Source organism: Danaus plexippus, chromosome 10, assembly GCF_018135715.1.
Source record: "Danaus plexippus chromosome 10, MEX_DaPlex, whole genome shotgun sequence".
Lineage (NCBI taxonomy): Eukaryota > Metazoa > Arthropoda > Insecta > Lepidoptera > Nymphalidae > Danaus > Danaus plexippus.
The window spans coordinates 5,236,586-5,262,129 of record NC_083543.1 but is presented as its reverse complement, the minus strand read 5'-3'; the positions used below and the strand labels follow the sequence as shown (position 1 = coordinate 5,262,129).

The 25,544-nt window shown below is 30.7% G+C and overlaps 1 protein-coding gene across 1 annotated transcript; it reads right to left on the bottom strand.

Annotated features, from left to right (window-relative positions):
• Positions 1–5,897: 5,897 nt before the first annotated feature.
• On the bottom strand, positions 5,898–20,624 carry LOC116766898 (uncharacterized). Its single transcript, XM_032657039.2, has 5 exons — positions 20,579–20,624; positions 7,855–8,084; positions 7,566–7,669; positions 7,375–7,496; positions 5,898–7,300 (listed from the first exon to the last, which is right to left on the bottom strand). The coding sequence occupies exons 2-5, from the start codon at positions 8,080–8,082 to the stop codon at positions 6,435–6,437; spliced, it is 1,320 nt and encodes a 439-aa protein (XP_032512930.1). The 5' UTR covers positions 8,083–8,084; positions 20,579–20,624; the 3' UTR covers positions 5,898–6,434.
• Between the last annotated feature and the right edge of the window lie 4,920 nt (positions 20,625–25,544).

The following is a 25,544-nucleotide window of genomic DNA, read 5'->3' as shown; positions in this document are numbered from 1 at the left end:
AAATCTTCTATTCTTTTTCATTTTCAAGTAACAGTGGTATCTTTGCTATATTTATATTATCAAAGGCATTTCTGTGGTTATGTCTGAGTTCCACTCGGGGTAATAGTTAAGGTAATAGATAAATATAAAACCTTTTTTTCGTAGTTATAAGAAGATGTTTTTATATTTTTACATCAAGGATGGATATTTAAATAATTCATTGTGGTACGGGTGCTTCGTTGCTATATCCAGAATACTTTAGTATAAAAATTAAATGTCACATAGATTTAACCGTACAGAAATATATATTTTAAACATAAATAAAAAAAAAAATATTTTGGGTTTTCGTCATTTAAATAAATTAATTAGTTGTCCTAAAAAATACACTAATTGTAAAAAAAAAAAACATTTCAAACGTGAAGTGAACACATTTCAAAGAATAAGCTTGTAACTTTAATTTTACTACATATTAGTAATTACTTACTTCTCATACTTTTTCATTTATTAATAGAAGTAGTCCAATTAAACGGAAAAACAGTTGCCGTTTTATCAGTCTGATTCTATACTTCCCTTGGTGCGTTGGCGAAGATGTCTTGGGTGTCAAATCCGACATCCCTTGTCTACTCTTTAAAATTCTATTTTTAACACATGTCCCTTTATTTTTCAACAAATTCATTCTTTAGAAGGTTACATCTTTTCTTTTTCTGTTTCTTCTGTTTAGGGTATTCGTTACTTTTTATGATTTTTTAACGTAACTTTACTCTCAGTTATTGTAATTTAATAGAACCGAAAAATGTGCTAAATTGACCTTTAGGTAATTGGTTGTAAAATAAACTGATATTTTATTGACAAAAATTGTGGTTATATCTTGATGTAATTTGCAAACGATAATACATTTGAGAGAATCGTTCGATATTAAGTTAAAGCAAGTACGGAGATTCAATTACAGACTCTGATATAACCTTATTGTTTTCCGAAATTGACGTTTATCTTTTAGAAACTTGCATATGGCATAAATTCTTATAGTATAGAGGCTTAAGGCTGAGAGGCTTCATTGTTAGATACAATCGATATATAATTTTTTATTCAACATTTATAACATACCGATTAACAATGAATTATACAATGACTTTTCTTAGATGGATAACAACTGCACAAGAGGAGAAGTAATAAACTTGTGTCAAGATATAAAGCCTACTAGGAAAATCTTATAGTTTTGTTTATTTTGTTGTGCTTAAATTATATCCGAACTATAACAATTCCAATTGTGGGTTTATATTGTGTTTAGTGATTAGGAATATGGTGTGAATATTTGTGTATACTGAAAGTATACGTAATTAAGTCTAATAAACTGTAATTTTAATCTAAGTAGCGTAATAACGTTAGATGTAATTTTTAAGAAGACTAACTATCTAGGTAACTTAAAAATTATAAATCCGTTTCCTAAGTGATACGAAACCTCTCAGTATTCCATGGAGTCACTGTCCGGGTGCTGGGTCCATATCGTTGCAGGGAGAGGAGTATTGTTAAAGAAAAATATGAAGCAATTTTGAAAGCTACATTCCAAATTACTTGCACTCCGTTTTAAATTATGTCTCTTGACTCTTATGTCTGATAGACTTTTTAATTAGGTTTTTGGTTTTTGTTACATTCCATTATTTTCGAGTCATCATTCGAGGTGAAGAGCTTTCTACACTTCAATACCTAAAAAAGTGTAGTAAAAAAAAGTTTCAGTATTATTTCCCTAAATATCTTAGTCAATGTTTTCGGTCAAAATAACGAAATACTCTATTATTAAAAAACAAATTTTGTCTTTGACATCGAATTTCAGATTGATAAGATTTTTGTAGCATTGAATTTTGAAGTAGAATTAAAAATGTTTCATTTTAATATAAATGTCTAGACGAAATATCATCAAATACCATCTACCCCTTGGAGTCAAAACTTTGTAGACGGCTCATATAAAATGGAATTCAATCGATCTTTTGAAAAACTTTCAATTTTCCGAGCTAAACCTAACCTAACCTACAAATGTATGCATTAAAATGTGAATGTGTAGAAAGTGTAATGCAGTAAAAGATTCTGTTCAAACATTTGACTTTTATAAATGTCACTTAATGTTCGAACAACCAATATATATATGTAGAACTATTTTTATTAATAATTATTAATAATTGATTATAATCAACAATAACAAGTACTTATTTGCATTAAAAAATATATTGATATTAATTATGAAAGTGCAAATAAATATAAAATTTATTATATTCGTTTTATTTTGGATTTTTATTTTCTTAAGAAAATAGATTCTTTGAAACATCTGAAGAATATTCGTTACTGCTAATTGGTTTAAGCCAATGGTTTTGTTATAGAAGTTATAAATTCCGATATTAAATATCATAGTTGAGCTGCGATCAGTTCAAACTTTGTGCTTAATAATTGTATTACATTTATCATTATACTGTGCATTTTTTTTAATGACCTTGTTAAATAATTTTCAACTAATTCAAGAGGGCTCTCACGGCAAATAACTGTTTAAATCTCAAACGGATTTTAGAATGTCTGTAAAGAAGCATTACCTCACCATGACGTAGGCACTTAGCGGTACAGCCGCCGCTTGAAACCAAATGTAAACTGTATTTTTATTTTAAGTAGTTAATAATATATTTTTTCCTTTTATAAATTTATTGCATATTTTTAAAGACTAATAAAAAGAGTGAATAATAAATATACTTTTGTTTGAAAATTATAAAAACAAAAACAAATAGTACTAAATATGATTACTGAATTGTAATTTCTTAACTAAAAATTCCGCGTTGAGGATATCTATTAGACAAAGTATAAAAAATATACAATATATATCTTTTCAGTTTAACATTTTAATGAAATATTTTAAATTATTTAATACATGGCAACTTCATATCTCATGTGATTTTTTCAAACAAAATGACGACTATATTTAGATAGATAAATGATTTAACAGAGTTGGGTCTGAGGTGGCTCCGGGCGTCACACCGTTCCGGACCAATTTTATTACATGGCCGCTCATCTGTGATGAACTAATTAATACATTACCCACTGCCTCACCTTGAGGATGTATGCATTCTATACCATATAGCTCTAACCTGTTTGTTGATAAATTATGATCGAATAAGTGAAGTTAAGCTAAGGAATCGGAACAACTTAAGAATATCTTAACAGTTGTTGTTTCACTTGCTAAAATGATTATTATTTTAAATTTCCTGCTTTCATTCATTTTCATCTTATCTGTATTATGAAGCTAAAAACAACAAAACAATCTATCTTTATCGAATCTTTCTCTAAGTCTTGTATTTCTGGTAGTTTCTCAAGATTGTTAATATTTCTATTTAGAATACCTATAATGGGTGGAGGCTTCTGTTTCCAGTCTGTGTTATATTTACACTTCAAGCGAAGAAGATAAATGTCAAGGCTCTGAGGTGCTCCTTTTTTTACCGCTGACTAAAATAGATGTATTAGTTTGAACAATAAGATTCAAATCCCTAATTCCGACCATAAAAAATTAAGGTTGCCTGTTTGTAATGAAAATAACGAAATTTTTCTCTTATGACAAATAGCTCGTGGAAATTGTTACTATAATTACATAATTATATTAAAAAGTAATTTAAACATAAGATAATATAAAACAACACACACAAATCTACAATATTAGCGTTACTAGTACGATAATATACAATTTACTGTGTTGATAAATCTAATGTGAAGTTATTAAGCCTGAATGTTGGAAATCTCGCATGATTTGTCGTTGTTCAACTTAACTAAAGCTCTAATAGGCTCACTAATTATTCTGACATTTGATATGACTATTTGTGGACTTGGATCAAATGTTGCAAATCCGATACAATAGGTATTAGAGATAAATATATATATATGGAAAATTTATTGCGTAATGAAACCAAAGTTTATTTTCTTTAATCCGTTAAAATTTATTCTAACACGGTGAAATTGTCGTTAGCGAGTAAATGTTTTTTTTATTCAGAACTTGATTGCCGTAAATAACTTTCGACAAATAAGTTTTATAGCAAAGTCATTGGAAATTGGATTCGGAATGTCAACAGAATAATAAATAATTAATTTACAAATGGTTTCTAAAGTTACTTCAAATTAAGGACTGATTGGATTTCAACGCGATTCGACCTTTACGATGGAAAATTTATCACCCTAAAGATTTATTTGTTTTACATTTTTCATACATTACATTGTTCGTTAATAAAATCTTGATAACATACGTTAGGTACTATTTTTGTAAATCTTTTTTTACTTCCTATAAATAAAAGCACTACTGAATGAAGAACTAACAAGTAACTTATAACATTGATCTTAAATATAAATTTTTATATATAGTGTAAATGTACCTACTCTTATTGTATTAACATTTGAAAGCTAACGACTTTTATTTTTGCTTTATTATTATGCTGAATTATAGTAGGAAAACATAACCTAAAAGATATAGTCATGAGAGATCTTTTTTAAGATTTTTTTTTAAATTATACTCATAAAACACATTCCTGTCCAATGTTTGGGTAGTTGTAACAAACTATTGTAACTTATGTTGATCAATTAGATTGTATAGAATATTTTTTTTTTAAATTAAACTATTTAATATCGTATTTCGTAATCAGGATTGTAATTATTTTAATTACAAATAATCAATAATTCTAGACTAGTCTAGAAAAGCTGCGGAAGGCTGGTTGATACCTCCGCATTAGCTAACTCTGAATTTCAAATTTCTAAGATCTGTTGTTGTTGTTAAGTCATTGATCAGGTTTCTTTCAGGCTAGAAGAGTTTAAAAATTACAATTATTCGAAGCGATCACTTGACACAAATGAGAATAAATTAACGCAGTTCTTTATTAATAGTTTAATATTTCATTAACTTTAATATTAATACTTTATTAGAGAACCGTGTTAGGATACTTCCTACAAATAAAACAAAACCGAAATTTACATACGAACATGCAGGTAGCTACTAACTCAAACACTACTTTTTATTAAGCGGTTAAATAGGACGTATAATAAATCTGAATATAATTATGGTAAACAAATATTGCTAAGATTATCCGAATTCTCAGATTACAGCTCAGTAAGTGCAGTAACTTATTTTTACGGGTCTATAATGGTATCTAAGGCTTATAATTAATATGAGCAGTAAGGTCTTTATAGCAACTAGGCGAAATACAAACTCCGTCTAAGTGCAAAACTTCCATCATAAAACCGCTACTAATTAGTTTTGCTTCGCTTTCAAAGACATTTTAAGGATTCTATTAATAAATTCACGAATTTTGGCAATCTACATTGTTCTGCCAAATAAATTCTTGAAATTTTATTTTATAATATAATAGGCGTAGACTATGAAGGAAGGCCTTGAAGGACTTGTATAAAAGGTGTACATCTATTATATTCAATACTATATTTTTAGTTTGATTTATAAAATTAACTATTTGAAATATAATAAAAATAAATTGATTTTTCGTTCAATCAATTTTTTTGTTTGTCTTTTACTCTCTCTTGCACTTATTTCTATATTATACGTATTAGCTTTATATATCAGGGAGAATACCTCAATTAAGCTTTTAGAAAAGACTTGTAACTATGATGATGGATTTAAAAGATTATCAAAGTTCTTTTATAATAAGTAGAATGTAAACAAATAAATAATAAATATATATATTTTTTTATATTTATTCCATCAACTTTTTTTGATGTAACTAAAATAAGGAAATTTTATGTAAAGTTTTAATTGATACGGATGACCATTAGGTACGTGAAGGATATGTATTTTTTTTAATTGACTTTAATTTATATGATTTTTAAATTCAGGGGGATGTTCGTTAATAATATGAAATAAAATCGGTTATTGATTAATTGAAACACCAAACAACATCGATAAAAATTTTATTGATAAATGGTGCCGTAAGTGGCATTCGTCTATTAAGCGTACGTTTCTCCCAACGCTACGTCTCCATTAAATTATTTGCTATACAATGATAAAGTTAAATTGTTTAATGGTTAACATTTGATTACAAGACAAAGACGAGACGGGGCGAGGGTGAAGCGGGCGCGGGGGATATCGACCTAGCGACGTGGAAAACGCACCCGTTCAATACAAATACCTATAATTTCTAACTAACGATAAATCTATTAACTTGATTACTAGTAAAATTTTACAATGAAAATAGAATTTACTCTAAAAATAATTTCGCTCAGGTCAGGCGTCGGTCGTGAGTCGACTCAGGACGACCGGCGCCGGCATCCTTCGCGCAGTCTATCACATTGAAAGATTTATAAAATAAGGTACACCGAGCTTGCAAGACATGAGTTGAGACATATGTACGTGCTACTCTCACTCTCAACCTGAAAGTAATTCAGTGTTATGTATAAATATATATATAGAAGTTTTAATAGACTGATTGTCTCTACACGAAGAGGTCCTTTAGAGAGGTGCAAAGGGACGCATCGCAACCTTCTCCGGTTTCCTCCTCCTCCGGTCTGTTTGAGAACCAACGCTCATTTTCGCGTCCTGAAGTTCGACTCGTACTGGGTGTAGGTCGAGCTTCATTTTCAGGTTTTGTTATTTCTACAGGTATTGATATTCCTGATGACGAAGGAGCTGGATTGACGGTGTTTCCACTCCTTAGAAAAACCTCTATGGCGCTGCCAAGAGCACTTGCATCCACAACAGATCCCGTTGGCTTATCCCACACAACGGCAGCATCTCCTGGAGCCGACTTGGAGTCTGGGGCGAACGTCACTTTAGGTTTCTTAACTTCGTTTTCTTTCTTCTTGGTAGCCAATGTCTGATGCCTTCTTGCAAACCATCCAGTACCTGAATCTGAAAGCTTTTCGCGTAGCGTAGAAGCATCGAAACTGCTTGATCTCATGTCCGCCAAACGTCTGTTACGATCAGGTTTACCACATCTATCTATCTCCGTAGCAGAAGAAGTTAGAGCATTTAACATCAGCTTGAGATCTGTGTCAGTACAAACCACACCAGCACCGCTACGGGGAGGTATCGGAGGTGGAGGGGGCATTTCAGAAGCGCGACGACGGGAAGGAATTGGTGGTAGTGGAGATCCAACGAAATCTGAATGTCTGCGTCCTCGGTTTGTATATCTCACCGAACTGCCAATTGGAGATCGCTCATCTAAAGGCTGTACTTCACAAACCTTTTCATTCGATGTGTTCCATAGACGCATTCGCACTTTGCGTGCCTGTACGATATCATCCATTATGTCCAATTGTAGATTATGAGTACTACCCAGCGCATCAGTGGCTGGTGGACCTGCAGAAAGGTATGATTTAATTCCACGTTTTTAAAAATATAAATTAAACATTGTATGATTATAAGTTAATAACATTTTTTAATTCCAGCTCCGGAGTCCCGCCGATGGCCCAGGGCGGGGAAAGCCGCAATAGATTCTCGTCGGCCTCGTCCAAAGAGTGCCTGAGGCACTCTTGATATTGTAACTACGGAATGCCTGAAAAAAATTTTATTAGTAAAGAATCAATATGTGTTTAGGAAAGTTTTACCAAATTTTCATACTAACCTTCGACCGCCCGTCTGTGGTGGAGCCTGGCTCAAAGTAGCCAAAAAGGCTGCTTCTCTAGCCTCACGAGCTGCGCCTTCTCCTCGCTCTGATAAGCGACGTACCTGAATATTTTATAGATCAACCAGTTTTATATCATATGAAGGTAGAAGATCTCGGATCGAGGCAAGTAGAGGTAAACGAGGTAAGAAAAAATCACCTTAATTCTATTATTATTAATTATGAGGCCTTTGCTAGGCAGGAAGACCTAAAATATTAAAATATACTAAATTATTGCCCTATACCGTACCTGGCTAGCCGTGGGTCCAGATGTGCAAGCTGGTGTTGGAAGGGAATGCTTGCGGTTGTCTCGCCATGGTGACAAGTGGTAGGGATCTGGCGGCGACTCTTGATCCTCAGAGAAGCCTCGGAAAGGCGCGGGAGGCCGATAGCAGGCCTCTTCTTCAGCCCCACTTTCTTCAACAACTATAAGTGGCTCGCCCCCGCCGGGGATTGCCATAGAACCACGCCGCATCATAACTGTGATCAATAAACAATGTGTAGTATTGATCTTTCATAGAGATATTGTTATAGATTTTGTAAATGGTTCATTTCAAACCTAACCATATCGTTGATCAGATGACTTGGTTTAAAAACTGTGGGTTGAGCATTTTTTATTATATTTAAAGACACGTGCCAAATGTATATACTTACATACTACTTATTTATATTATTATGATTAAAGTGTATAAATGTATGGGTATACATATTTAAACAGGTTTTCTTTATTCCAAATTGTTGTAAAGTTTTATACAATAATTATAAAATAATTCAATTCACTACCTAATTATAAGATATTTATTTAAAAGTTTTGAGTTGTGTAAATAGAAAATATAATGACTACATTTTTTTTCTCAACACAAAACTAGCATTATATCTATATATAACTGGCCAAGTGACCAATCGCCCAGTTAACCCAAAACTGAGAACTACATAAACAGTTATTCATCAATCATGTTAGTATTTCCATTCCATCATTATTTACTCAGTTTCATTGCAGAGAGATATCTCGTTTCATTGCCAAGAATTCAAGCTAGCGTTGAAATATGGCAATGTATGATTGGTATGTGTAGAAATACGTACCGGAATTATTTACCAATGCTTTGGTATATACCCACTTCTAAGTGATGTTATTTTAAGTAATATCATATTAAATAAATAAAATTCATAAATAATTCATTTTATGAGTAATGTTAGTACAGTTTAATTAATGATTAAATTCAGGTACCAACACGTACGAATTAACTCACTATGTTCAATATGTTAATATTGTGACATATAATTTTTGTAATGTTAATTAAAGATTTGAGAAAGCGTATCTGTCATCAAAGCTTTGCAACAAATAAATGTTAATAAGTTCCAGGAAAATACCGTTTTTCGTAACATATTATTAAATTGTCGGATCCGAGCTCTGTTTACATCATGAATAAAATAAAATATTCAATTTAAATCGAAACTTCCAATTCCAAGTAACGTTACATACGAGGTTGACTCATCTCAAATTGAAATGTATTTTCCGCTTCACGCATTACAGATCGCGTCTCTGTCGTAACCGCACAAAATCTCACTCAATATCAACAGGTCCGTCAATAGGGTTGCGTGCGTGTAATTTAAACATATACAATTTAAGCACCTTTAAAAAACTTTTTATATTTAGATATCTCTTGAAAATTTAATGATTTTGTATATATTTTTGTGACAGCCCTAACGTGACCCAGTTTCGTGACCTAGACAATCCCCTCCGCTGCTAGGAAATAGCTATGTCTGTTACTTTGACAGCTCTGCATAAAATGAAGCTTTTGCGCTGATGCCTCTTCGATATTATCTAGCAATTAAAACAGCTATAAGAGCTATTAAACATTTAGAATATAAGTTGGTTTCCATTCATATACATATATATTGAGTGATTTCCTGTCTTTCAATTTTCATATTCATACAGAATCATACCTCTATTTAAATTTATATACAGATTATCTTTAGTAAAGCTCAATGGTTGGTGGATTAAGCGTTTGGCTTATTAAAATATTTATGATCTACCGCTCGCTGTGTTGGAGCGTTAAATAATTTCATATTAATGTTTCGTAGGGGATTTTTCCTTACAGAGGACTATGGAAATGAAACCAAATAGTTTGAGGTTGTGGAGGATTGACAAGTGTTTTAAGACTTAAGTGGTTACACTGGCTATCATGGAAAAATTAAAAATACTTTGCCTTTAATTTAAAAAAAAATAGTATATAATTTTATAGCACAACACAAGGATTCAGTTCGCTCATTTATTTCGGCTACTACTTCCCGAAGTTACTCAATAATCATATATACGAACGTAATATATAAGTCTACTACATAAATATGAGGTTTTCAGTTCATAGTGCTGTTTTTCTTGAAAAATTTTAATATATTATTATATTTGCCTCTATATAACTTATTGCGGGAAATCTGAAAGAATGACTTTATATATTATATAAATAAGGTCTTTAATACGGGTTCTCTAGATTCACTACTGACAGTTAGATCATTTAATTTTACATTGTATGAGTATATCATGGCATAAAGTGAAAAAACTCATCTAACAGAATTGGTAGTTTTTCAAAAAACATCATCAATCCTGAAGCAATTCTCAATCGAAATGAAGTCTGCCGCCGTTGATAAAGAATCATACCCTGTCAATGGGTCTATAATAAAACCTCTCCACTCCACCGTTATGGATTATACGAACCTATTAGAAACAAATTACGTTCCAACACGAGAATCTACTTAGAATACCTTAAGATTGGTCATAAAAGAAAGCTCGCTAGTCATAAAATATATTACGATCGTTAAGAATACGAAAAAGATTTAAAAATAATACCAATCAGTGGCTCAATAACATTTTAAATTTGTCAAAATATTTATTTTTTCACAAAACATTATAACTAAATCTAATAATATCTAAAATACGCGCAAGTCAAACAACGATTCAACCAGAAACCCATCCCCAACTAGGAATGTTGTTAGGGAACTGTAATCAAGTGTATTAACCTAATAGCAGCAGTCATTCAATTATACCCTGTTTAGTTACCGTTAATGTATTGTGGAACTTAAGTTACATTTGCTAAGAGGAAATATAACTTTGTATGTGCTAATTATTACATATAACATAAAAACTAGTAACACAAATTTATGAAATTTAACAAAAAAATATATAAATGTTTAGTAACTTATTAATGTTTTTATAATAACGTATCTTACTGATATTAAAATATTTATTTATTTATTATAAATCCTTATAGACCTAAGTCTTTCATGATGTGTTTATAAACTTTGTGTTTTTATAGATTCAATAAATCGAAGTACCAAAGACGCAGCCGTAGCAATGTATTTTTGAATCTTAACGAGAAATACGATGTTTATTCACTGAACATCAACAAATATGGCGAACTGCATTACAGTTTAAAAACGCCTGGACATGTTGTCACAGTTGTTGCAGTCGCAGGAAAACCTATTATCTGGAAAACATACATTGGAAAAGGTTTTCAATGTTGAAATGAAGTCTAGATGTAGATGTTATAAATTGGGAAATCATTTTTGTATATGTTTTTTCATAAACATTCCGTAGAATAAAATTCGACAGGGAACTACGTTTTACATTTTTATTCACAAGGTATTTTTTTTTATTAAAGATTACAATTTTTTTTATATTATGGCTTCATTCACATCGAAAACTTGGAATATATAATCAAAGATTATAATTTGATCAATTTCAAATGAAATTGAAAAATGAAAACTAAAAGAACAGAGAAAAACCATAGACTACGTGTAATTTTTTCTAATGATATGATTCAATATTGTCGAGCCCGTGTCATCTATCCTTTTGTGTTCTATTTTCATATTAAAAAAAAATATAACTGTATCGATCTTTATTTGATAACGAAGCCTAATCAGGACATTACAATATATACCACTTTAAAGTCAGTCCCAGATACGAATGGTTATAAATGCCAAAAAAAAAAAATACTATACAAAAATGACATATTAAAATTCCACCACAATAATAATCACTCGGAAAATAAAATTATATTTAACATAATTGACAGTCGGAATAATAACAAAGAGAAATCAAAAATTATGAATCCGATTAATTAAATTTTACCTTTTACCTTACTGCAATATTTCACTATAAAATGTAAAAATCTTTGTTATTGGGACTTACTAGGTCAAAATGATAAATCCTTTGTCATTTAGTAACAATGAAATAGCTAAATATATGCAGTTCAACCTTAAGTATTTACAAAAACTATTCATAGATTTTTTTGTTTTTAGAAAAATGTATCCTACAATAAATTTATTATTCTATACTATATAATTATGTCTCTGATTACTTCCAAAGTAAAAAGTAAATCAAAACCTGAACGTCTTTGATGAACTAACAACTATATAAAGTAATTTATTGTCTGTCCGTTAACACTGCTTACTCGGTACAACTGTTCTTCATATATAGGTGAAATCAATTCACGTATAAAATGAAGTCCGTCTATTATTTTTGCGTTCGTTACTTGCTTCGGTAACAAAGAGAAAAGTTCACTCAGCGGGGAATAAAGTACATTGAACAGTAATACATCATTCACATAAATAAATAGCTTTGATACAAAAAAAAACACAGTTATATATCGACTTTGTATCATATCGTTTTGCGTTTAATTGTTATTAGGAGTCAATTAATTTAGTTAAATTAGGGACGAATAGTTATAAAGATTAATAAGTCCATTTACGTTAATTATATAAAAATATAAAAAATAAGATGACCTTAGTTTGTTATTGAAATAAATATTCTGTGGTTATATATATATATATATATAAATATATATATAGATATATGTGGCCCTAGAGATAGATAACACACAAGTCGTTATGACTTATCTTCTTAACTATATCAGCATAGTTCAATCTTATATATTTAAATATCGTTTGCAAAAGACATTTATGACATTTCCTTAAAAGATAGACGGGATGTAATCGTACAGAAATGACACGTCAAAAGATGATCTCACGCTAAAAGCAGTTTCCTATCAGGAAATAAAAGATATTAAACGTCTCGAGGGCCTTCCACTCGTGTACGTTTACAACATTAAATGCATATCATTTTAACATATTCTTTTAGTTCATTAATTGCTTTCAATCCGACTAAATCCAATACTAAAATTTGTTTCCGTTAAAACATTCCCTTTTCTTTTTTTTTTGCTAAAATAACAATAATTTTCTTTATCCCAAAGGAAGCTTAAATTCAAATACACTTTGAGATGAGATAAAGAAAGGTGCAATAACACTCGGCGAAGTTAAGAGATTCGCAGTAAGAAATGAAATGCTTCAGAGTGCTTAAATTCAACTTGACGATGTGAATTGTGAGTACTTTCTGTTTTAATTACGCCATTTGTGCTCTTTTTATGTCGCGGTAACGCACTCTTGACGCTTAACGATATACTACGTAGGTAATTTAAAACATTCAACTGCTGGGTTAGATTTGAACTATATTTTAACTAGGACATTTCTATTCATAAAGAAGGAATAACGACGAAATTAACGAGTATTATTATAAGGTTTTATTTCTTGTTATAATTCCAAAAGATTTCTAAATAGAACGATCTTTTTGTGCTAATATATTATTCATGTTCAGTCCATTATGCGTGATAGTGTTTATACGTCCGGGGACCGGCTTTGTGAGGGCGTTATGAGAAAATTTGCATATGAGAAATAAATTTAACACGTGCACTTTACAGTAAAATTGTGAGACGCCTGACATTTCAAGCAATTTCTGAATTCTAAGTTGTTATTTTGAACATAAATATGTCTAGAAATAAGACCACTAATTACCCTTTATGATACAAAATATATAAAATAATTGATTATGTGCTGTTTTTAATCGAACGTACTAACAAAGAAAAATCAATTGTTACAGAAAATGAAAATCGATTCCGATACTCCTCTATCGATTTAATAGTTAAAGATGATCTCGAGATTTCGATAGAAAATTAAACTTCGCAAGTATAAAAATAACGAAAGCCGTTCCATTTTATAAGTGTTCTATTTTCTAATTTTATTTTTGTTTAAAATTGTTCAGCTTTCGGTCGCTTTGCTTTTTCAATGCGCGAATTCAAAACACACTCACTTTGTACTACAGTTTAGAACTAACGTTTGGCACTAGCAGCTTCTTTGACAATATTTTCAGCGGATTAAACTGTTACACTTTTACAAATAATTGGATTTTTTTAATCAAGTAGGCTTTTAAATTTTTTTTCCGATTCATGGCGATGAATAAAACTGAAACTCGTTAAATCAGCAAACTCGTTAAATGAAAAGAAAAGTATATAATATAAGGTAAACAAAACAAAAGCAAACAAATTAAAAACATCTAATTATATAGCCTTCGAAGATGTTGAGTTCTAATGATAGCGCTGATGGCTTTAATTAAAGTGAAACACAATAAATGTTAGGTGCAATCAAGTTTAGTTTTAAGAAGACGAATGAGATCTCCGGAAGACGTTAACAGTTTTGATTTAAGATGGATTTATACGGATTACACTTCCACTGAGCCTGATTTACAAATCTTTGAGACTTTCTGGGATATCCGTCAGATTAGTAAGGTGGAAAGATTTTGCACAATATGCTCGGTATTGTAGAATAATATGATTAAGTATTTTTTATGTTTTTATTATATATTTTCTCATATACATTTTAATATATTATTTTTCATAACACGCAGTATATTCGAGTACATACACGCATACATAACTTTTTGTGAATACTTGACGGTAAATTTAAATATAAGGCTTAATTTAAAGGTAAGGCCAAGTCAATATTTGAATTGTATTATTATACCTTTAGCAATATCGTTTGAAATTGCTTTCCACTTTGAATGTCCAAACAAGGATTATTCTGGAGACGTATTATATATATTTTAAAGTTTATGTATGTAAGTAATGTACATATCAATAATTGATATTTTACTTTAAATACGTGATGTTATCTACATTCTATTTGCACTAAACAAATAATAACATATAGGGTTTTCCATTAAGGGCGCTTGATCTTTGAAATGCAAAAAAAAATACATGTAGGAAAGATATTTGCGAAATTTTTTTTTTATTTGGAAGGTCTATCGACCCCATTATGTATGGAATATGACATCATTCAAATGACCGCCACGGCTTCGGTTGGTGGCGCGCACACGAAAGGTCCAATTTTCGATGACTCTGGCGCACAAATCGGGCTGTATTTGATCGATGGCGTGGCGTATGTTGACTTTGAGGGCATCGGTGGTTTGCGGCTTGTTGGCATAGACCTGCGACTTAAGAAAACCCCACAAGAAAAAGTCCAGCGGGGTCAAATCGCACGATCTCGGTGGCCAGTTCACGTCGCCTCCGCGCGAGATGACCATGTCCAGAAATTGCTCGTGCAGAACTTCCATCGTAGCGTGTGCTGTGTGGCACGTAGCGCCGTCCTGTTGAAACCACATGTTGTCCAGATCCATATTCTCGATTTCAGGCCAAAAGAAGTTGGTTATCATAGACCGGTATCGCTCACCATTGACGGTGACGGCCACACCATTATCGTTTTCGAAAAAATACGGACCAATCACGCCTCCGGCCCAAAATCCGCACCAAACAGTCACTTTCTGCGGGTGCATTGCCACTTGGTGAACCTCGTGTGGATTGGTCTCGTCCCAAATACGGCAATTTTGCTTGTTGACATAGCCATTCATCCAAAAATGCGCCTCGTCGCTGAAGATGATTTTTTTGCCAAAATCGGCGTCAACTTCCAACTGCTCTAATGCCCAGTCAGCGAACACACGGCGCTGTCTATGGTCATTAACCTTGAGCTCTTGGGTCAGCTGGATCTTGTACGGGTGCAGGCTTAAGTCACAACGCAAAATTCGCCAAGTTGTCGTCTGCGAAAGGCCGAGTTCCTGTGCGCGACGCGGAATTGACTGCCGCGGGTTTTCGAGGACACTGTCGCGCACAGCGGCGATATTCTCGGCAGATCTCGCGTTACGTTGACGCACGGGAACCGGCTGATTGTTAACTGACCCGGTTGACTCGAATTTGTCCACCAATCGACGGATAGTCGACTCGGCAGGACGATCATCGCGACCGTAAAACGGGCGAAGTGCGCGGAACGTTGCTCGAACTGAAGACCCATTTTCATAAAACAATTTTATGATTTGCACGTGCTGCTCGACACTGTAACCTGCCATGGTGGTTTGGGAGGACGGAATGAATATAACACACTGCATTTGACAGCTGTCACTCAAACAACATGGCCGCAATCAGCTGTCAAAGTTCAAGCGTCCCTATTGGAAAACCCTTTAGTATGATTTTGAGGATACTTATTTACGAAAGTTTTTAATATTTTTTCACAAAGATATTTATAAAATAGTTTCGCTCAAAGTCAGTAATGTTTAATTAATGTGTAAGTATTCGAAAAAGTAGCTTTATGTTTCAGAAAAATTAAGAGATTTATAATTACGAAGTTTTGGATAGAAATCTTGTATTCGGCATTGCCATGTCTACGACAGCTTCGTTATGAAGCACTTATTGGGCAGTATTTAAAATATAAAACGTTTGAAATATCTATATTGTTAATAATAATAATATATGTGAATAAACCTTTTTTTGAGGATACATCAATTTAATTCCAAAAGCGTATTCACTTTTGTGAAACCCTTGTCAGTTATTTATACTTGGATATAGCGATGAAAGCGGGATAATGTATAATTCTCTCTTTGTCATGTTCTTTAGCGTATAAGCGAATATTTACACGTATACTCCGTATTTCTTTGCTCGGTGAAAAGGCGTCCGCTTTATTATTATTATGGGTTTTGAATACTATTTGGTGGAGATGCAAAATATATAATTAATTCTGTTTTTGTATAGCAAAAAAACTGAATTAGTTCCTGAAATATGGTATCGGCCGTATATAGTCTGACAAATATGGGCATTTTGGCTTGATGCTTAAAATTTTTCATGGCCACTTTAAAACAGTCGCTTTTATATTTCTAATACATAATAATCACTTGAAAGATCACAATTTTCAAAGCCTTGTTTTTAAATCTATGAAATATTTATGAGACCATCAAAAAACCTCTTTCATCTGATGTACCGTAATAAACAGTGAAAATTTTAACATAAATCACTTATATTATAATACTACACCCACTCGTTTGACATTATCTATTCTTGTTTCTTGTTGTAAAAGTTTGTATATTGACTAAAATAAAAGAGAGAATTTAAAAGTTACGTAAGTGACGCACATACCGCAAAAGTGATATTGATATTTATCACTTCTATGAAACTTTATATTTTATTTAACGGAATTTAAGTACAGAAAAATATCTGCCCTCCTCTAATAACAATAAAATAATGAATATTTATAGTAATTTCTAATACATTTTAAGAGTAAGTTGTAAGCTATTATGTCTTTGAATTGTTGGACACAATTACCGTTCATGTCATGTCTTAATCCAATCCTAATTATATTTATATGGCACGAATCTTACAATAAAGTTGTTTGATTTCAAAAGCAATGATAGAATGTGATTTAAAAACGAAGTTATATACTGGCACATATATGGAAAATATATAATTTATATATATTTATATATTAGATTGAGAAATTACTCCTGTTTTGGACCAAAACATAAGAATGCTTCAAATTGATAATTCTAAAATATTTGTTTCACTTTTCGTTTTCAAACACCGAATGTTACCTTATTAAAGACGTTTGGTTTTTTACTATAATTAAAATGTTATTCAACCAGCGATTCCTATAATTTTTATCTTTATTTATTTACAAAAATATTAAAATTATTAAAAGTGATGTTTAGAGCAGCTTTTATGATGTCCTATAAAATTATTGTCTGAATTTATTTAAATATAAAATATTAAATACTCCCAATAAATGTAGTTCATACCCAAAAAATTGAAATATTTAAAACCAACATTGATTGAAAGTTTCTGGAACCATAAGTGATTTTCATTTTCTGTCCTGTTGTGGAATATTGAGATTTATGACCCAACATCTATTTCGGTAAGAACATCAAAGCGCGGGTAAGTAGTTTAACTAAATATTTTAAGATTAACCATTGTTGAATTACCGTTGGTTAGATTACGTCATAATAAATTGTAGGATGTAAAAGTATTCGTTTTACGATATTCTATAAGCCCAGTTACGCAGATTACTCTAAACAATAAACGAAAGATCCCAAAATAATGTTAGTTTGCTTTGTTGCACAAAAATCGACCGTTTTAATATTTTCCATTCAGAAATCTACATCGAGGTCGCAATTTATGAGGTTTTGGTAACAAAAAAATTTGAAAACGTCAACTCATTTAAAGAATACCGATTTATTAGAGTTAATCGTCCTTTAAAATATAGGTAAACTAAGGGATAATAATGAATTAAAAAAAGGTTCCATTTTTAAGGTCAAATTCTTAGGGTTTTCATGGTTTTTCGTTAAAGTAAAATAGTTTTGAATGTTTACTCATTCATATGTGTTATGAAATAAACAGTCGAGGTGTCACTTTCTTAAAATAATTAACAAAAAAAAATTTTTTCCGAAACCATTAGTGTAAAAGAGAAAAATGGAAAAGTATATCGAAGTTCCCTAACCATACTCAATATAAATTCATAACATCTTTCACAAAGTAGGTAAGTTGAGAACTCATGTAAGGGGATACTTAAGGAATTATGAGAGACGCTGGATCTGAGGCACTCCGGAACGGTAGACTTTTATCATTTATGATAGTCGCTATATGGAAGGCAGCCTTCATTACAATAGTTTATAACCGATATTAAGAAAGAAGTTCTTGAATTAAACCGTTATAAGGCAGGATATTATGAATATAAATTTCGAATATGATTCTAATTTTGAATTATGTCATTAAAATTGACAGCTTAAAATAAATTATAATTAATTCCAAGCTAGTAATACAATATTTTTTATTTCATATTATAGAATTACTAAAATATAATATTACTCAGCACAACCGACGCGAATTAAATGTTTTTGACAACGAAATGATTTCACCGTGTCGCAGCTAGAAGCGAACTAATTTATTGCGATTAAAATCATAACCACATTTTTTGGTCTCTGCCACAACTGTATGTCAATATCAATTATAGAAATTACATTAAATATATAGAAACTTAAAATAATATTTATGACAAAAGAATCATATTCAAAACAGAATATCATTCTATAAAATATTATGAAATTAGTATTTCATTCTTATTTTTGCGTCCTCTAGCAATCGTTCAAGCTATGAATAGTTTAAAAATACGCATCAAATCTCTTAGAACTCCAAAAAACTTTTCCTTGTTTCATTGGAGTAAATTTTATATTTTTATAAACATCAAAGAAAACATTTTAAAATTCATAATCCTCTAGAAATACAGAAAAACCTTGCACTGTCGTAGAATACGTGATTGTTTTCCCAAAGGATTTATATTCTTGACATTTATTCGAGCCCACGGTCGTTGAGGGTAAAAGCTAACAATTATGAGGGTAAAGAAATCTGATTATCCTTCAAGCTTACTAGAACAAAACGTCCACATAAATGAGTTTCACTCTTGCTACTAAGTGCTAAACTGATGTAGAAAATTAGGTCAAAACGCCGTTTAATAAGTGACATCGTTTACGCCTAAGAGATATCCAAAACGACTTGCTTTTTTGTGTTTAAAATAATGTTCGTAAAAGATTTAAATTCACCAGATATTCACACAATTATAACTGAATGAAACTTGTCGTATTTTGTTAGTTATAAGTGCTCTTTTTGAGAGTTTAAAAACGGAGTGATTTTAAAATTTATATTTTATGTCACTATTGAAAAATTTTGGTCTTTAAAAGTATGTTTAAATTATTTGTATGAATAAATAACTTTGTACATATTAAATCTTTGGAAGTCAATACAAAAGAACAAAATAGAATTTGAAGCTTTTTTGAGTTGAGGAATACGAATTTTTATTTATAATAACTGTTCGTATATTTCTCGGTTATATTATAATTCAAAATACAAGGTTCCATTATTAAAAGAGGCGGATTTTTTTTTTCTATTACTACTTGTGAATAGAGAAATTGAGAAACAAAACTATTAAGTAACAAGTTAGTTTTTGAAGGACAAATTTCTATCGTTTGCCTAGTGATTAGTTATGAGTAATAACGTTCACTGACTTATAAGACACCTGCTTTTTAATTAAAAAAAAAAAATAAACCCAACCTTGAAATTACTATAAGGTAAATTGAATGTCATTAAAAGAGAAACGATATTTGTAAAGATCAAAAACAAACCAACTATAAGAAATTAAATAAAAGTTTAAGTAGTTACAGTTGTAATAATATATTTCTTAAAACAAAAAATTTACTCCGTGTATTTCAATGAAGCTGATATAAATATTTTTGTTTAAAATATGTAATGTATATAATATAATTAAAGTACTATAAAGCTGGGGATATCGCACATTGTTCTCAAGCGCCCTAATTTGCCTTTTCGTCCCGCGCTTAAAAGCATTTTTATGCGTAATAAAAACGTTTTCTAACATTACTGATAAATAAAATGATCATGAACTTTTTAAATAATGATGATTTTTCTGTGCGAAACCTATAAAATCTGTTTCGATAGACGACATGAGATTTCATTTGTGAAACAAACAATACTAAGATATCACGAAAAACATGTTTCAAGTTCCCTGGCATAGAATATAAATATTATTGTCATATAAAAGAATACAATAAGAAAATGTTTCAAACTACAACATACACCGATGGATGGTTGATTAGGTAAAAGCGCATGCATACACCGATATATGAGAATAATAATTGCGCTCGACCATTGCACTTGGAATTAAAATTTTGAAATGTGCTTCGCGCAATTAGTATCCACTTGAGGGGTGGGAAGGGGCCGGTTGGTGGGGTGGGGGTAGATTTACGTGCGTGCGTGTCGTACCGACGGGTGCGTGTGCGTGCGCGGCGCAGCGTGCACTCGGGACGGCGGTCGGAGATAAACTGCGCGGGACACAGCCTCAGCACCACTCCCCCTCCCCCCGGACAAAGCCCCTCACCGCGCCACTCCCCATAACCCCTCCGCCCTTACTCAAAGTTAACTTCTAGCTGCATCCAGGATAACGTCACTGTGACGTCCTCGGATGTTATAATAACGTTACATTATACAAAAATCTACTAATGTATTGTTGCAACAAAGAAAATTTGTACGTTCTAAATATATTGAAGTAAAAACGACAATATAAATGAATTTAATGTAGAAAATAAATAAAGGCACGTAAAAATGAAATCCTTAATGCTTTTTGAGGATAGTAAAATATGTAATAAAAACGTGGCTCGGATGTCTCATGAGAAGACTTTGGGGGAAAAATGTTTATTAATAAGAGCCACCCAATTTTATGATCGCTCCTTACGGTATTAGGCGCCTGACAAAGTTTTTCTTTTATTTTTTTTTGATACGAATCTGTTCAGTCAGCGAAAGTGATAATCCACAAAGGTTATGCATCTTTATTTTGTTATTATTTTTTATTTTGTTACATTGGATTGCGATTACAAATTATAAGTCAATAAATGTAAATATAAAAAAAGGTATTTATACAAATAATTGCAAGATTTCGTTGTTAAACCAATTTATTATATAAAAAAGAAAATATATATTTTTAGTTCTCTGTTTATGGAGACTTAAGTTATAATTTGTATAGATTTCGAAAGCTGTATAAGTGCGACTTAAAATAGACTTATAACAAAATTTAACTAGTTTTGATCATATATATTAATGTCGGTTAGACTCATATAATTTACATTGAAGTATATACTTGGTGTATGTAGTGTTATATATTAACTCTTATTGATTTTAATATTAAAACAGACATGCGAGTAATAGAGGAATTAAAATATAATGTATATATTACATAAATGGGATACATACTGTATGAATAATTCTGTTAGAATTTTTTTTGAGAAAATTACCTAGCGTTAAAACGAGTGGCTCATTAAGTCTTATCAACCTTCAAATAAGTCGGCTATCTTGTATCTTTTTCATAAATTTATTATAATTTTAAAGGGACTTTGTTGAAAATAAAAACGACCACTCCAAAGAAAAAACGAGAATGCGTAACAAATTATTTATTAGCTATGTTTGAAGCGTTGTTTAGAATGAATGTTGCTTATATATAAATAACTTACCCTGGTGTTAGCGTTATGCGCGGAATGTTAATTAAATAAAATTACTCATTTACTCGGTTGTAGCCTATATCTTATAATTTGTTTATTTAACAGTAACATGAAAATGTTAACCATAACATAACAATAACTTATTAGTGATAGTTATGTTATGTTAAACATTAGTTATGAATTTAAAATTCCAATGCTATTTAGTTTTATTATGGTGCTAATAAATAAGTATTTAAAATTATCTCTTTACAATATTACAAGATACGTCAGAAGCGTTCATACAATCGTTTGATAAGAATGACGTCAAAATGACCAAATTCTGTCAAGTCACGTTCACTACATCAAATTACAGAGCCTTCGGGCGCAGCTCGTATATCTGAACCTGGATGACATAAAGCTGCGCAGGTCTTCAATATCGAACGGAGCAACCGCACTACCTCATACACTATTTAAAATTGCCTAAACGGACATGAAATTAAGCTTTAATGTATTCTTATTTATCTATTAGGATTTAATAAAAACTCAAAATTCAACAAGTTGATAAAACGTCTTTCATTATTTATATATATGTTTATACGTACATACATACACGCATAAAAAGACTTTTGTTCGCAAAAATCTGAATGACGTTTGTATTTATTTGGTATGTTTTTTTGTAAGTTAATAAAACAAACGCCTACGTTCGTAGCCGCTACGAGCTACGAGAAGCTACGCGACCTGTTGAACGCGTATTAAATTGCTACACTTCTCAAATCTCTCTTGAGGGTTTCATTTGAGAATCTTCGATACGAATTATTGACATTTATTTGGTGATTTGAGGAAGCCACTATTGAAACTTTTTGTTCCAAACATTTAATTAAAATGTAAGTTACCAAGGGTTTATTAAATTGGGTTGGGTTCGATAATCTCAACTTTGGCAGCCATTAGAAAATCGTTAAATCCGTACCATTACGTCAATTAACCCTTAAGAATAATATAATATTATTCATATATATTTTTAAATAGATATTTATAAGTTAAGTAATAGTTGTGATGAAATTGAGTATAAAATTTAATTTAAAGAACAGTTATTTTATTACAATATAGTATATAATTTTAAATACTGTTAAAACTACTTATCCCTTTGTTTAAAGAAAATATATTAAATTACTTAAAATTTGTTTAAAGTTTTGTTTTCATTTAATTTAAATCTGTTATTGCGGAGGAAGGCAAGAAAATAAAAAAATGAAATGGTCTTTGCTACGGAGGGGCTTCAGAATAATATTGCTTTTATTTGAGTAATAAGAATAAACTTTCGAGATATTCTTTTCTAGTAATTCTGAATTTATTTTATATCCTGTGGACAACGCTACATAGGTATATGCAAACACAGATATTAATTTTAATCTGTATTAAAGTATTTTTAATATATTTCAATATATCTTGATGAATATATTATTTTTTGCTATGTTATGTTAATTTATTTTCTTATGACACGAGCTGTAATTACTGAGGGCTTAAACAATACGAACTGTTCGCCATCCGCAAACGTTCAGTAAATACTTTTTTCCTGAATTACAAAGCGCTTTTTATATAACACTATTCATCATATAGTTATATCTACTGTAATATAACCGAAGTAATAAAAAATACAAACTAAATGCCAATAGCTGTCGTTGATGGATATATAAAAAACAGCATAATGGTATAAGACATTCGTGAGTAAAACAACGGCTTATTGCCTGCTGTGTTTGCCCGTGATTACGGTTACTGCAAAGAACTCAAAACATCAAGAAAGTATTTTAATCAATTAAACCTCGAAGTGGAATAAGAAAACAATAGTTTTATTTAAAATCCAACTAAATACGTAAACTCAGCTAATAATATGTTGAATTATTTAAATTTGATTGAGTTTAAATTGTGTGTATAGAGATGAAGAATGTTTCTTGCTTAAAACAGTGTCACTTTCAATAATGATTACATCACCTTTATCCAAAAAGTGTATTTTCTATGGAGTCAATTTAAAACAGACAGCAATCGGGCCTAAAACAAATTAGACGGTAATGAGATTGGGCAGGTTTGATAATGAAATCCTTGAAAAATCTGAAATTAGGTGTTTTGTCGGTTTACTCACTTAAAATTATTACCGAAATTGTATTTAAAAATTTCTATAAAAATGTAAAGTTCTGCAAGGTAAGATTTGTTACAATTCAAATTTTGTTGCAAGATCGGGTAAAGTAACCATTGTATAAAAGGAAAGTTTTGTAGTAAGTTCAAATCTTGCAAATCCAGAAACTGTGTAGCCTATTATGTAAAATAGGACTTTCACTGATAAATTCAATATATTAAACGCTGATAAGCATCGTGTGGTTTCAATATTCAATGTTTATTTGAATTTACGGATTTTTAAATTCACAATGTGCTCTTGGAAAAGCCTCAAGCCTCTCTGATGTAATGGGATGAAAACGAGGTTGGGAGTTTTCAGATTTGATTTTTAATACATAAGGAGGATATTCACACTTTCAGAATAATATTAACTCTCAAATAGGGGCCAAGTCAGAAATACGACGCGACCTGTTGCATTTCTTCGTTGGGTGAGAATGTTAATTTTGATTTGAAATTATATGTATATGATCGTATATGTTTTTTTAATTTCTTTTACTCACTAATAACGAATGCTTATTTTTGAGTAAATTATAAATAAGCACTTTTATATTTTAAGTCACCTACAAATAATTTGAAATTTTTAGCCATACCTAGATCGCCTTTTTAAGAAAAATTATTGATTGTTTTATACAATGTTTGAAAGATTTAAAAAAATGTTGGAACCAATTACCTGTGTATTTAGAAACAGGATTAGAACAGAATATATTGTGTTGCACAAAAATTTTAAATAATACAATTAATTAATTAAAATAAATATCTTAAGATATTTAAGAAAAAAACGAATAATCCTTTTCATTTATGGCATTAAAATTATTATTAATTTCCAGGATATTTTACCTTATTAATAAAGAGGTAGAGAGAAATTGGCTTCGTATTTTATACGATTGTTTTCATTTATAATTCCATTATTACAAGAACTTACCAACCTGTTTTCAACGGCTACAAAGCTTAAATGGAAATTGTTAAAATAAAAGTTATGATACCTTGGGAAAACGTATTTCAAGAGAAGAAAGCTTTGCTAAGCACTATTTTCATTCAGGTTTCTCTTAGCGGTTGCTTGGAAAGATTTAACTTGGATTAAATCAAACAATACGAGCGTTTGATTCATTTTATATTTATCACAAAGCAGCTGAAATGTTTAAACCCTTTTAAAATTAATTTAGCATTTTCATTCGAAACAAATTTTAATATATCATTGAGGGATTCATATATATAGAAAGAATATAATATTGTGTTATACAGAAGTTGGGTAGTTAGATGAAATAACGTAACCTTAGCGGTGACCGCCCAAGGGCAGGGACTACATTAATTTCGAAAGTAAAACACAGTCAGCTTCTAAAATAAATAACTTATATTATAAAACATATAGTTATAAATTTTTATAAATCACCAGTATAAAACATTTAAAGAAATAATCCAAATAAGATTATTTGCCATATTAAATATAGTGTGTTTATTTCTACTGAATAATGAAAAAAACATAGGAAATTTTCTATGCATACAAAAATTTTGTAAGGCGATAATGTTTATAAAACAAAATTGAAATAAAATGAATATTAGGTCACAGAAACAATATGATACTTAATTAAGTA